The sequence below is a fragment of the Kogia breviceps genome, chromosome 18, assembly GCF_026419965.1.
Source record: "Kogia breviceps isolate mKogBre1 chromosome 18, mKogBre1 haplotype 1, whole genome shotgun sequence".
NCBI classification, from domain to species: domain Eukaryota; kingdom Metazoa; phylum Chordata; class Mammalia; order Artiodactyla; family Physeteridae; genus Kogia; species Kogia breviceps.
The window spans coordinates 16,926,958-16,940,328 of record NC_081327.1 but is presented as its reverse complement, the minus strand read 5'-3'; the positions used below and the strand labels follow the sequence as shown (position 1 = coordinate 16,940,328).

Sequence of the window (13,371 nt, the reverse complement as noted above, 5' to 3'; positions counted from 1 at the left end):
AGTGAAAAAAACACTGTACAGAAAAGTATGATCCCCACAGCAGCATCTATTTTATACACACACACTCACAAGCATGCTGACATTTCAGACGGTCATGAATCAAAATGATCTCTGGAAGACAGAAGGATGGCAGGTGATACTACAAATGTTTGTGTCTTCTACCTTGAATGAGCACCTTTTTTTTGGCATGTGCACTTTAAAAGACAGTATAGCACAGAGAACTATATTCAGTATCCTATGATGAACCATACTGGAAAAGAATGTTTAAAAAAAAAGAATAAAAAAATAAATTAAAGGGCTTCCCTGGTGGCACAGTGGTTGAGAATCCGCCTGCCGATGCAGGGGACACGGGTTCGTGCCCCGGTCCGGGAAGATCCCACATGCCGCGGAGCGGCTGGGCCCATGGCCGCTGAGCCTGCGCGTCTGGAGCCTGTGCTCCGCAATGGCAGAGGGGCCACAACAGTGAGAGGCCCGCGTACCACAAAAAAAATAAATAAATAAATTAATTAATTAATTAATTAATTAATTAATTAAAGACAGTAAAGTTATTTTTTTTAAAGGAGGAATATAAGAACCCCAATTCTGAGGCCATTCTCATAGCTCAGATTCAAGCCTTCCCTGGCTGGACCACCAGGCCCAGGGCAGTACCAGGCATCCACACGGTGAGACCCAGCAGCCACCCTCTCTCTGCAGGGCCACCCTCGGCCCCATGCCTTCGCCCACGTACCGCAGAGGGCAGCCACGTGGAGCGGTGTATGACCCCTGTCGTCTCTGGAGAATGGAGTGACAATGGAGGGGTCATTCAGCCTCCTAAAAGAGAAAGAGGAGAAAGAGAGAAATACACCAGGGTCCTGGGACAAGAAGACAGATCTCCGGGTATGATCCAAGATGGGTCTCCTCTACCGTGTCCCAGAGAGCAGAAGCCCCAACTTCCGCAGGGCCTCTCTCCCTGCCCACCCTCCAGGCCTTGACAACCAACAAAAGAGCCCAAGAAGGATAAGGGGAAACCAAAAAGGTCACAGGCAGGAGCTGACAGTCCTCCCATCCTAAAACCCACTTTCCGAGCCTGGGGCAAGTCCTCTGCCCACCTCCCCTGGTAAAGCAGCCGAGCAGGGTGCCAGGTATGTTTACAATCTTTATTCCACCTGATTCTCCAAAGGGGCAGACGTTACCCTCTCCACTTCACAGCAGAGGAAGCAGAGTGCAGAGAGGATAAGTTCCTTATTCCAAATCTCACAGCAGACAAGTGGGAAAGTTCCGCCCAGGCCCCGAGTCTCCCCCTTTCCTGGCGCTGAGCCCACATTGGACCCTCGTACCCAGAGACGAGTTTCTCACAGTCATCACAGAAGCACAGAGGGTGACACATCTTTTGGACGGCATCTTTATCTCGGTCTTCCTGGCTCAGAAGTCTTTCCACTTCTTTCTGGTTACCTGATGCGATGTGCTAAAAAGTGACGTCAAAAGCACTATTGATATGAAGGAACTATTCGCTCCCTAAGGTGTGAATTTTCTGAGCATCCTTACAGAAACACACATCTACGTATGGATGGATGAAACAAGTTGTTCTCTGGGACTTGTTTCAAAATAATTTGGGTGGATGGGGAAAAGTGGGGCGGGGGGATAGAAGTGAAACAGGATTGGGAAATGGCTATGCGGGAGTTCCTTCGTTGTACTACTCTCTTTTATTTTTATAAATGTTAGGGTTTTTCCAAAACTAAAGAAACAATATGACAAAATGTCCAGAGCAAAAGGAGTAGGGGGCAATACATCCTGAGCCTTGGTGTAGATTTTGACCCCTCATTAAAGGGTCAAATCGTTTTATAATCCAGTAGAGCCTTGGTTTGCAGAACAGCTGCAATTATCCCAAGACCCCATCAACAAGCAAACCTGCAGGGCTCACCTCTGTGAGGCCTGGGTGCACTCCCCACAGGGAGTGAGATGTTCTGAGGGGTGCACAGCTCTGGGTCCTCCATGGAACCCACTCTGGCCCGGGGGGGCCCTCTGACGACTGCCTCGTAGGGAACCTCGCCAGCCTCCCGGCGGTAGATCAGATCTGAGGAAGGACCCGCCTGCCTGTGCCTGAGGATCAGACCACCACCCGGTGCCTTGCTCCCAGCCCAGCACACTCACACAGACAGCTGTAACTGGGGCTCCCGGAGCCGAGAAGAGGCATCAGTTCTGGCAGAGCTGCCAGTGAGGTGCCATTGAGCTCACTGGGAAGGACCGGCCATGTTTCGCCAAAGGGGGAGAGGAGGACAGCCGGGCAGAGGGTTCCACACGCAGGGCCCGGTGCCCTCGCTATGCTGCCCAGTGGGACTACAGCGCAGCTCACGTCAGGGGAGACGGGCAGCCGAGCTGATCCAGAATCCCTATCACTCCCTCGAGCACAAAACGAACTCCTGCATTGAACTACACAGACCACCCTGATGGACTCTACAGAGACGTGGGAGGATGGAGAGCCCCTCGCACACCTGTGCCCGCAGGACCTGTGCGTGTCTTACCTGAAACAAGCAGTCAATGGGAGTTGAGGTCATCTGAGACAGCAAGCTCATTCTCTGCTTAAGGAACAGTCTGTCGCCAAATCCCTCGGACTCCTGCAGGAAAAGCCGACAATCCGTTTTATCACACGTCATGAGGTGTTAGTGCAGATCCTTGAAAACAGAGGACCCAGGAACGATCCCTGCTGTTTCCCACAAAACAGGACCGGCAGTGCCTCTCCCCACCCCCAGGGAGCCTCACAACAGACCCTCATCAGGCTGGGAGAGGGGCTCCCCGTCTGCCTCTCCAGGAAGTGGGGTTCTGATGACAGCTTCCCGGCAGGAATCTTGCAGGGGCAGCATGATGGCTCTCCGTGTGTGTGTGTGTGTGTGTGTGTGTGTGTGTGTGTGTGTGTGTGTGTGTGGAATGTGGCATCCTTAAGTGTGAAATGTGGCATGCACACAGCACCATCCCCCACGTGGAAACCTGGATTGTCCTGGCACCCCCCCCTCTCAAAACATCTGTCCTAATGCCTTCAGAGCCCTGTCCGCTGCATGTTACCTGGGCCCACAGACAGGGGAACCATGTGACAGGCTGGTCTACCCTTTCCAGTGTGAACCAGCAAGAGGGAGAAGGGTCCTGCTTTTTGAACATACTTACTAAAACATCAGACAACACAGCCACTGGCCCAAAGTCCAATAAAATATGGGGTCCATCCCAATGAATAAGCTCAGGTCTTCATAGTATAGGTAATTTTTACCTGGATACAGAAATCTAAAAATGTATCCTTTCTCTATGAAATCATTTCTAGTGAGACGCTTCAATGCTCACTTGAGCACCTGTGACTAGATTGGTAACAAATTAACTTCCTCGAAAAGAATCTGGGTGGGAGACAGACGGAATTGCTTCCAGCCAGCTGCTGCGAGAAGAACTCACCAAACCCTGAGAAAATTATGGGAACGTTTCTCTCTGTGGCCCCCTAGGTTCTGATGAAGAGGTCCAGTTAAAGACAGAGCTGGCAGCACTTCTGGGGCCCGCTGCCAAGCAGGGCCCCTCACACCAGCCGCCCTCGCAGGGTTGCCTTGGCAAACAAACACCAACCCTCAGACGTAGAGCCACCTTTGCTTCCAGTCGGTATATGCTGTGTAAGGCTCAATCAACCTGTTTTATTCAGGGATTTACTGCTGAGCTGTAAATCAGAGAAACATCAAAGACTTTATCGTTCAGGTAAATGTGGGGCTCTCTCCTCCACTTAGGTGACTGTTTGAAGGGCACTGATGAAAAGAGGCAGGTCTTCCAGGACTGCCTGGTCAGGCAAGAATGAGTAACCAGAAGAGACGGCATATCACCTAAGACCAATTCAGGAAAAGGGTAAATACTACCTATTGCAAGCCCAGTAATGTGAAAAAGACCTGCAAAGCTGGAGCAGAGAAGGGTGGAGATCCCTTCAAGGTTCTCCTCCACTTTTTTCTGTCCACAAAGGTAAATCTAGAGCCATCCCAGCAATGGTTATTTTCAAAAAAAGCTCAAGTCTTCATTAATGAACCTGCTTAAAAAATGTTTACGGTCATCTCAAGTATGATTATGTCTTGGGGAGAAAATTTCTGTGAAACTACATTATAGTATATAAAGAGTCAATAGTAAAACATTATCTGATTTCCTAACACTTAGTCCTTAATGCTTTTCAGAAACCTCACCTGCTGTGTGGAGATACACTGGGGCTCTTTCCCCGGGAAATTCTATCAATACCAACAAGCAGCCGTGGCCTCGCACTTTCCTAGATGGAAGTGCACTAAGGCGCAGGCAATGCCACAGATGGAATCCCAACGCTGGCATCACAAAAGACAAGGAAGCCACAACACCTGCTCTGTCCGTGAAGGTAAAAGGACGTCTCTCAGGCCTGACCTACCCAAGACCCAAGACTCGGGCTCCATGGCCAGCCGAGAGGATGATGCAACCTTGTCGCAAGTCCAGGGGGACCAACCACCCTCCAATCCGGGAGTGCGGGACCAGGGTCTGACAGCCCAGACAAGAGGGGCGCACTGGGCTGTGTCTCCCGCTTGCCCACCCAAGCTAACGGCCATCCTTGGGGCTACCCACGCAGGGTGCACCGGAGAGCCAGGCAACAGAGACATCCAGATGCAGGTGTTGCAGGATCAAGGAAGGGCATCAATGTTACTTCACACTTCGAAAAGGCACTTTCGAATATGCCATTTGATCCTCGCAACCACCTGGCAGGGGTGAAATACATGACACGGTCCCCAGTGCAGACAGGAGAGACAGAGGCTCAGAGAGACAAACAGAGTTGCCCAAGGGCTGGACTCAAACCAACACCAGCACAAGAGGGGCCACCCCTCAAACACTGCCACAATCCCACTTGGAATATTCTCTGAAGGAAAAGAATGTGTGAGAAGCTGTTAGTGTTTGGTCAACCACCCCTTTACTCTCTGGCCAAAGGCCTTCCAGCGTTGGGCTTCCTGCCTACGTGCCATGGAAAGTAAGAAAGCAGGATGGTTGTGGTACAGGATGGGTGCGGCAAGGGGACGGGAGCACCTTCAAGAGGTGGGCATCTCCCTCCAGGTGACAAGGAGCACCCCTGGCCCCAGCAAGGAGCATCAGGCAAGTCCTCTGCAGGGCAGTGGCTCCAGAAGGGGAGACCCATCAGAGGGAAAGAGCCAGAAGGGCAGGGCCATGATGGAAAACGTCCGCAGGCACTATGGGAACAACACGTGTTCCTAGAACCTCACAGAAGACAATTCAAACTAAGAAATCTTGCTGCCCAACTCTGGAAGTGAGTGGCATTTCCTTTTTAAAAAAAAAAAAAATTTATTTATCTATATATTATTTAATTTTTGGCTGCACTGGGTCTTCGTTGCTAGGCGCGGGCTTTCTCTAGTTGCGGGGGCCACTCTCCGTTGCGGTGCACAGGCTTCTCATTGCTGTGGCTTCTCCTGTTGCGGAGCACGGGCTCTAGGCGCGCGGGCTTCAGTAGTTGCGGCATGCACGCAAGGTTCATTAGTTGTGGCTCATGGGCTCTAGAGCACAGGCTCAGGAGTTGTGGCGCACGGGCTTAGTTGCTCTGCGGCATGCGGGATCTTCCCGGACCAGGGCTCGAACCCGTGTCCCCTGCCTTGGCAGGTGGCTTCTTAAGCACTGCTCCACCAGGGAAGCCCCGAGTGGCATTTCTGACTCTGCAGACCTGTGCGTATACAGAGGCGCCCGTGAACACTCACGTGTGCATTCTAGAATGTTAATGATTTCCCCCTAAATTAGAAACAACTTTTCACGAGAGTCACAGCCAGCCACATCTGAGAGGAGATGTACAGCCTCTAATTTCACCTGCGTATACGTGTGGACAATCAACTCAAGAGCAGAACTTAATTCTTCAGCAAGCACCACGATACTGTCGGGCTACGTGCCAACAAGTGCAGCATAAGCTCAAATTCTGGTTAAAAATAGAATTGTGTAAGTGCAGAAAAAAGACATATACCAAAACGTTAATAAGTCATCCCCAACTAATGTGTTTATGGGAGGCTTTTGTTGTCTTCACTGCTGCTTTTTATATTTCACATATTATTTATAAGCAAATAGTTTTCTAACCAGAAAAAAATAGAACTATTCATTTTGAGGAAGAAGTATACAAAGCTATCTACAATACAATTTCAATTATGTAAAGTATACGTGGCAAGGAAAAAGACTAGACAATACATAAACATGTTAACAATAAATGAATTCAGGTAACTGCTTGTACCCGAGGGTTCCTGTCTGAACAGGCCTATGTTCTTTTTCAGGAGTTGTGGCTCGTGGGCTCCAGAGCGCAGGCTCAATAGTTGTGGCTCACAGGCTTAGTTGCTCCGCAGCATGTGGGATCTTCCTGGACCAGGGCTCGAACCCATGTTCCCTGCACTGGCAGGCAGATTCTTAACCACTGGGCCACCAGGGAAGTCCCAGGACTCTTGGTTTTTAATACAGAAATCTCTTCATTCAATTGATTTCAACTTTGCAATTTCTGTGAGTACTGTCACGTTTTGCTGGTTGGTATGGCAGTGAAATAAGCCAGCAGTGCAATCTTGTTTCAAGAGTCTCACGGTTCTCATGGGAACATAATTGCCTCCACTAGCCAAAGCTCACCAACCAACCACGAAAATAATAATAGGGCCACTGAGTCCTGAAAACTGCAGACATTAGTAATCTCATCTCTTGCCCGTCATGATCAGGATACCCCAATTCACCGCTTCTAGCTTCCCCTTCTGCCCGTGTGCTTTTGAGGATGACAAGGATTAATAAAGCAGATCAACAATGTGAAAGCCAAGATAACGCGCCAACTTGCACAGCCTACGGGGGGCTAGTGTTCGCTCGCTGGGCCGAGGCCCCATTCTCTCGGGAGAGCATCTCTGACGGCCACTCCCCCCACCCCACCCTGAGAACCCCACCACACACGCCGTGACACTCACAAAGAAAGGGCAGAGAAGGAGGGAGGCCTTACCGGTGGCTTAACGGAGAGGCTTCCCTGCCGGATATATTCAATTGCAGCCTCAACTGAGGTCAGGCAGTATCCCAGTTCATCTTTTGCTGAGCTGCTAAATCTGAAGTTTTTGATATAACTCAAATTTGCCATCCTAATAAAAGGAAGAAAAAAGTTGTATTGTTGTATACCCAATGAACACTTTGGCAGAAACAATGCCATTGACTTCATCACCAAGTCGGTTAGCTCCTGGGAGCTAGGGGCTGCTTCTCCCTGGATCTTTATTTAGAGGGAGCACAGTTAGGAAAATAAGTAAAGCTACTTGCGACTTTTCTGGAATGGGCTAGTTTTTAGAAAGCTGGTAATTATACAGGAAACTTGCATTTCTGTGGGAAAAGGACGGGCTTTGGAGCCAGACAGAATTGGAATCTGCTTCCCGCTCAGCCACTGACTAGACACACGCTCCAGAGGGAGAAACGTAAGCTCGCTGGGTCTCAGTTTCCCCATCTGTACATGGAATGACAGCCACCCCTTGCAGGACGAAGGCAGGGCAGCACCTGGCTCATAAGGGACACTCAGTTTCCTAGAGTGACACTAAAACCACCCCAGTACAGTGCTGCCATTTTGAAAAAGCATTTTAACAAAAAATATTACCAATTAGGGATCTCTGTTTTCACAAGCAAATACAACAGGACTGATAGCAGATCATCAGCACACATGGTCTCCAAGTTCACTGCAAGGGGGAAACACATGTTCAAAGCCATCCTGGGACTCAAATGGACCGACAAGTGTTATCAACTCCTCACCACCATCCAACCCACAAAACCACAATCCAGGAAGATGACACATCAGGGAGAAATTCAATCGCACAATCTCCTTTCTAGTGTCCTGAATAGATGTCAGACTCCAGGGGAAAATGAATGCTTAGCATCCTCAGAACACGTGCAGAAGAAGCAAACTGCAAGCAGACCGCCCCTCGCTACCTCCCGGGACAGATAAAGAGCCCGAGGAAGTCGGCAATGGCGGGTACAACTTGAAGGTGTGCCAGAGCCACTGCCAAAAGCCTCTTTCCTCCTGGGATCTGTTTTATACACCTCAGAGTCTAATGCCGATTTGCAGCTTGACTCTATTTTTTTCATTTAAGTTTTGTTTAAGTGATCCATTCACACATTTAAAATTTCAAAAAGTACAAAAGAGCAAACCATGCACATCTCTCCCATCCCTGCCACCCAGACTTCTTTCCCAGAGGCCACTGCTGTTGCTTCCCACATACCTGTCCACAGACGGTCTATGATCTCCCCATTGCATATATGGATACAGAGTCGCCCCCTTTCCGCAATGCTGCTGGAAGGGTATCTACCGTACACATTCCTGTTCATTTCATTCATTGATAATACGCTTCGAAGATCACCCCCATCTGCCCACACAGGTCTGCCTTCTCATTACTTTTTTCTTAACTTATTTTGTTTTTACTTTTTATAAAGGAAAATTTTAAATGTATACAAAATTAGAGAGAACAACTTAACAGTTGAACCCCCATGTTTCTATCACCAGTTTGGCTCGTTTTTGAGGCCGCTGCTTCTCCACCAGCATTTTCTCACCCTAAAGATGCCTCACCTACCCGCCCCCCCTCGACCCCCATTACTAGGCACCCACTCCTCAGATCAGACGCCCGGGGCACTCACACGGAAATGCTCTGCTGCACATCCACCCATCTCTATGACCCTTTACAATGGCACTGCTTCTCAACAGACGTTTGCATCTGGATGTATGCAGCCACCCCAATGCAGGCCCCCTTCCCCGAGCACACACCTCTCTGGCTGGGAGACTGGGTGATCAGCTGCACCACCTTCCACAAACAAGCCAGCTTCTGCTGCGGGGACGTGCACCTGTTCAGCTGAGCCAGCTCCCTCTTGGCACGAGGTATGTTGAAGCTGCAAAATAATTTGGAAAGTGACCCCGTAAGACCACGGAGTGAGGGCCCTCCTTCTTGGATCTAATCCCATACCTCAGATTCACATTTCTTACAGCAAACCGTTAAGTAACGACAAACAAAAATAGAAACTCAGAAGTAATCTGACTCGGGTCACTGGCAAAACCCAGCAGCTTTCAAGATGCCAATCAAGCTGCCAGGTGATGTAGCTGCACCAGAAAATTAGGAAAAAAAAAAATCAGCAAGCCTTAGCCCCAGAGTGAAATAGGCCAATGGGCCGGGGCGGGGAGTTTAGACATAAACAGTTTAGATTTTTTTTCTTTTTTTTTTTTTTACTTTTTGGCTGAGCTGCACGGCATACCAGGGAGGGATCGAACCCATGCCCCCTGCAAGGAAGCACGAAGGCTTAACCGCTGGACCACCAAGGAAGTCCCTAGACATTTTTGTAATAAAATGAAACTTAATCCAAAAGGAGATGCCCCTAAGGCAGGGGTCCCTCAGACTGGCAGGGAGGAGAGATATCTGTGTGCAGGGCCCACCTGGGTGAGCTGCGTGCCTGCCCAGAGACCAGCCGTGTACGAACCCACCCCTTCTGGCTCCCACTCACCGGATGCTGGCAGACGGGTGCAGGAGCATGCCAGCTCCGAAACACTCATCTGCCAACCTCAGCCCCTTTATCTTTGGTCACAAATAACTGCCCTGCTCCATGGTCTGAACCATGTCAAATCAGTGCCACCACTGCTGCTTGGGGAGGGGAGGATGGCGAACGGTGCCCCAGCCCCTGAGGACACGGCCACAGCAGCGCAAACCGTTACCTGAACTCAGGTTTCACACCAATATCCTTCTGCTGAAGATCTTGAAGGCTCCTTGTGATTTTGTTAAAGGCAGCATCCTAACAAGAGATTTTAATGAAGCTTCAAATGTCTTAAAAGGCTTAGAACAGGGCTTCCATCCTGGATGATGATGATGGAGAACCTACCTCACTTGCCTCCATGGTCCCCACATATTTAAAGATCAGGTCGTAAATATCGTGCTGGACATACATCTGTGAAATCAACGGGACCCAGTTCAAGGCATGTGAGTGGGGGGTGGGCAACAAAGGAGCCCCCGGCACTGCCGTCTTCTCTCCCCTCGCTGCCCTGGCCCCTTACCTCTACAGCCTGCTTCATCAGGTTCATCTGGGCCTCCTGCTTGGCGAGCACTTTCTGGAGGACAAGACGAGTACAGTTACAGAGAATGGACTAGCATGTGGGCAAACTGTAAGTCTCTCTCTTTTTTTTTGGTTTATTTAGTTGATTCACAATGTTGTGTTAATTTCTGCTGCACAGCACAGCGATTCAGTTACACATATATATACCTTCTTTTTTGTTTTTTTGCGGTACGCGGGCCTCTCACCGTTATGGCCTCTCCCGTTGTGGAGCACAGGTCCGGACGCGCAGGCTCAGCGGCCACGGCTCACGGGCCCAGCCGCTCCGCGGCACGTGGGATCCTCCCGGACCGGGGCACGAACCCGTGTCCCCCGCATCGGCAGGCGGACTCTTAACCGCTGCGCCACCAGGGAAGCCTCCTTCTTTTTTTTTTATTCTTTTCCATTATGGTTTATCACAGGATGTTGAATATAGTTCCCTGTGCTATACAGTAGGACCTTGCTGTTTATCCATCCTATATATAATAGTTTACATCTGCTAACCCCAAACTCCCACTCCATCCCTCCTCCAACCCTCTCCTCCTCGGCAACCACCAGTCTGTTCTCTATGTCTGTGAGTCTGTTTCTGTTTCGTAGATAGGTTCACTTGTGGCATATTTTAGATTCCACGCATAAGTGGTATATGCTATTTGTCTCTCTCTTTCTGGCAAGTATCTCTTTTGAACGTCGTGCTGCTTACCAGGTGGGAGTCCCTCAGCAGCTGCTGGAGGCATCTGGTGTAGAGAGCATTCACGGAGTCCTGTGCAATACAGAGCAGAGAGAGGTCACCCTCGTGATCCGAGGCCACGACACAAAACCCGGGACATGTAACGTGTCCTGGGGCAAAGAGAACATTCCACAAAATGGATTTCCTGGGTGACAAGCTCTAAATCCTAAAGCAAGCTTATCAAATCAAGTGTGTGATTTGTTTTCCAACTTTTTTTAGGTACATGCATTAAAAGTAGGAAAAAAATTCCCCTTAGGATTAACATAGATGATAACAATATTCATTTTTATACTTGTCTGTGATTTTCAAGTTTTCTACAGTGGTCTGTACTACTTTTATAGGTAAAAAGAAACATTTAAACAAAACTTCCAACGATGGAGGCAGCAAAGTTACAGAGTGAACGAGAGGGATCCTGGTGCTCTGAACTGGCCTGAGACAAGGCACGCCTAGCAAAGCAAGACACAGCTACTGACTATGTGATGACGGAGGCTCTTTCTTTCACACTCTCTGAACGTTCGCTGGAAAGAGGCGATGTTCCTGTCAAATCTCTCTGCATGTCTTCCCAAAAACTCTCTCACATCTTCGATGGTTTTCAGGGAAAAGGGATCTGAGGGTGCTGAAGGCTCTTCTGAAAAAAAAGACAGAGGGTCAGGCTGGCTGAAGGCTTCACTGTTTCCTAACAGGGCAAGTCCCACAACCCTTTGCCCTGCTCCTCCAGGATATGATGCTCCATCTTCCACAGGAGAAGGATGACCTTATTTCAAGATGTCGCCCAAGAGCAGCCCAGTTGGGGGTCCAGAGAGCCTGGTCCTCTTGAAGCCCTTTCCTGGGACCAAACCTGAATTATCTGGGACCCTAGGCATGACCTGTGAGGCTGTGTGAGGAAGCCCAGATTCCTGACAATAAGAGCCTCGGATAGGAGCGTTTTGCACATAATTGTTATCTCCACTTCGTGGAGCACCAAAGAATTATTATCTGTTAAAAATAATGAGATCTCAAAGAGACACAGCAGTGGGGCTGGGCGGGTAATAATGCTGTAAGAGGTAGCCCTAAAGCCAAGGCCCAGAGACAAAGCCAGGGCTGCCACTTTGCACAACTCCAGGGGGCGACATTCCCACTAAGGTCTATGTGTGTAACATCCAACATGTACAACCACACACAGCAGCCTAATCCGCATCATCTTGGCTCAAGATGACTTTCTGATTAAGTTTTAGGGGGAATTATTGTAAACAGTTATGCAGGTTTCCAGCAGGCTCTTGAATATTTTATGGGATGTTTACAACAGCTGCGCCAGGAGGAAGTTCAACAAGCACGTTTCTCCAAATCAGGAGAAAGGGGTTTTCTCCCAGAATACCTGAACTCTCTCTCTTTTCCAAAGGATGGGCTATGCACAGTATGCTGAAACTTTCTTCTTTTTCATTGTAGAAAGTTTCTTCAAAGAGAATGGGCACTGAGAGAAGACAGGCGAAACCAGCTCCTAGTTTAATCCTGTTTCCTTGGATAAAGACATCCTGGAACAAGAGAGCCGTCACTGCACCAGCAGCCCGAGTGACTGCCGACCCCTCTCAGCCTGGCCCCCACCCGGCACTTCACCCCACCCGCCTGCCTCTGCTCCAGTGCGGGTTTGCGGGGGGCACCGACACTCTTCCAGCTTGCTTTTTGACACTAGAATGTTTTCTTCCCTCTTTGTTCACCCTGTCACTCCAGCTACACGGTACCCTGATCCTTTTCACATGTTGCAACCCCAAAGCACTGTGCCCTCCGCGAAAGGAAAAAGGAAGAAGGTTCTCCTCTCTGAATTAAGAGATCAGAATGACCTGCTGCTGCAACCCGGAAGCACCGAAGGATGTGCGCTGCATCCCCTCCATGGCTCATCACTCTGGCCGTGGCCAAGGTGCCCGGGAAGACCAGCCACGATGAGCCCAGTGCCTCTGTTCCCTTGGTAGATTGGGGTATCAGGAAGAGATCAAGTAAACTGATAGGCAGCTGTGGTGAGCAGATCCCTGGCAGGAAAATAGCAGCATATGCTTGGGAGCCACAGGGCTGCAGACCACACCTCACCCCAGACTGGCGCACTGGTACCCACACCCCTGGACCCATCCCTCCTCAACCCCCGCCAGTGCCCATGGCCCCGGCTACATCAGTGTGGACCCCAACTCCTGACTGCAGGTAGGCTGGGGACCACGGCCAGTCCTGACCAGGGATGGAACCTCCACCTCTCGGAACCTAATCTGCTTCCGCTTAAAAAAAAAAATGAGAAGGCCTACCCCAAAGTTAACATCAACAGTGAGACAGACTGACGTCATGTGCCTCCTGACACGATGCACCGAGAGAGATAAAACACCCTTCCGGGGCATTCTTACTGCAAAGGCATAACCGCGATCCAATCATGGGAAACATCAGAGAAACCCACACTGAGGGAGAGTCTACAAAGCAAGACAAAAATGTCAATGCCATGAAAGACACAGACTGAGGAACCGTTCCAAATGGAAGGAAACTAGAAAGACTAACCACTGAATACGCTGCAGGATCCCAGACGTGACCCTGGATCTAAAAAAAATAGATCTTTTTTGCTATAATAG

General features: G+C 49.6%; 1 protein-coding gene across 20 annotated transcripts in view; it reads right to left on the bottom strand.

The window, feature by feature from the left end:
* ANKRD27 (ankyrin repeat domain 27) overlaps nt 1-13,371 on the bottom strand; it is a 51,315-nt gene that overhangs the window by 22,167 nt on the left and 15,777 nt on the right. For 15 of the 20 annotated variants that reach the window (XM_067020315.1, XM_067020316.1, XM_067020327.1 and 12 more), the window contains 12 exons: nt 12,144-12,300; nt 11,263-11,417; nt 10,763-10,822; nt 10,028-10,081; nt 9,856-9,921; nt 9,692-9,768; nt 8,756-8,877; nt 7,598-7,676; nt 6,965-7,097; nt 2,502-2,594; nt 1,317-1,444; nt 728-810 (listed from right to left, as the gene is read on the bottom strand). In XM_067020315.1, the coding sequence (XP_066876416.1) occupies nt 728-810; nt 1,317-1,444; nt 2,502-2,594; nt 6,965-7,097; nt 7,598-7,676; nt 8,756-8,877; nt 9,692-9,768; nt 9,856-9,921; nt 10,028-10,081; nt 10,763-10,822; nt 11,263-11,417; nt 12,144-12,300 (1,207 nt within the window). Of the gene's footprint in view, nt 1-727; nt 811-1,316; nt 1,445-2,501; nt 2,595-6,964; nt 7,098-7,597; nt 7,677-8,755; nt 8,878-9,691; nt 9,769-9,855; nt 9,922-10,027; nt 10,082-10,762; nt 10,823-11,262; nt 11,418-12,143; nt 12,301-13,056; nt 13,216-13,371 lie in introns of those variants that run through there. The other 5 variants (XM_067020319.1, XM_067020325.1, XM_067020313.1 and 2 more) reach the window with 2 other exon arrangements.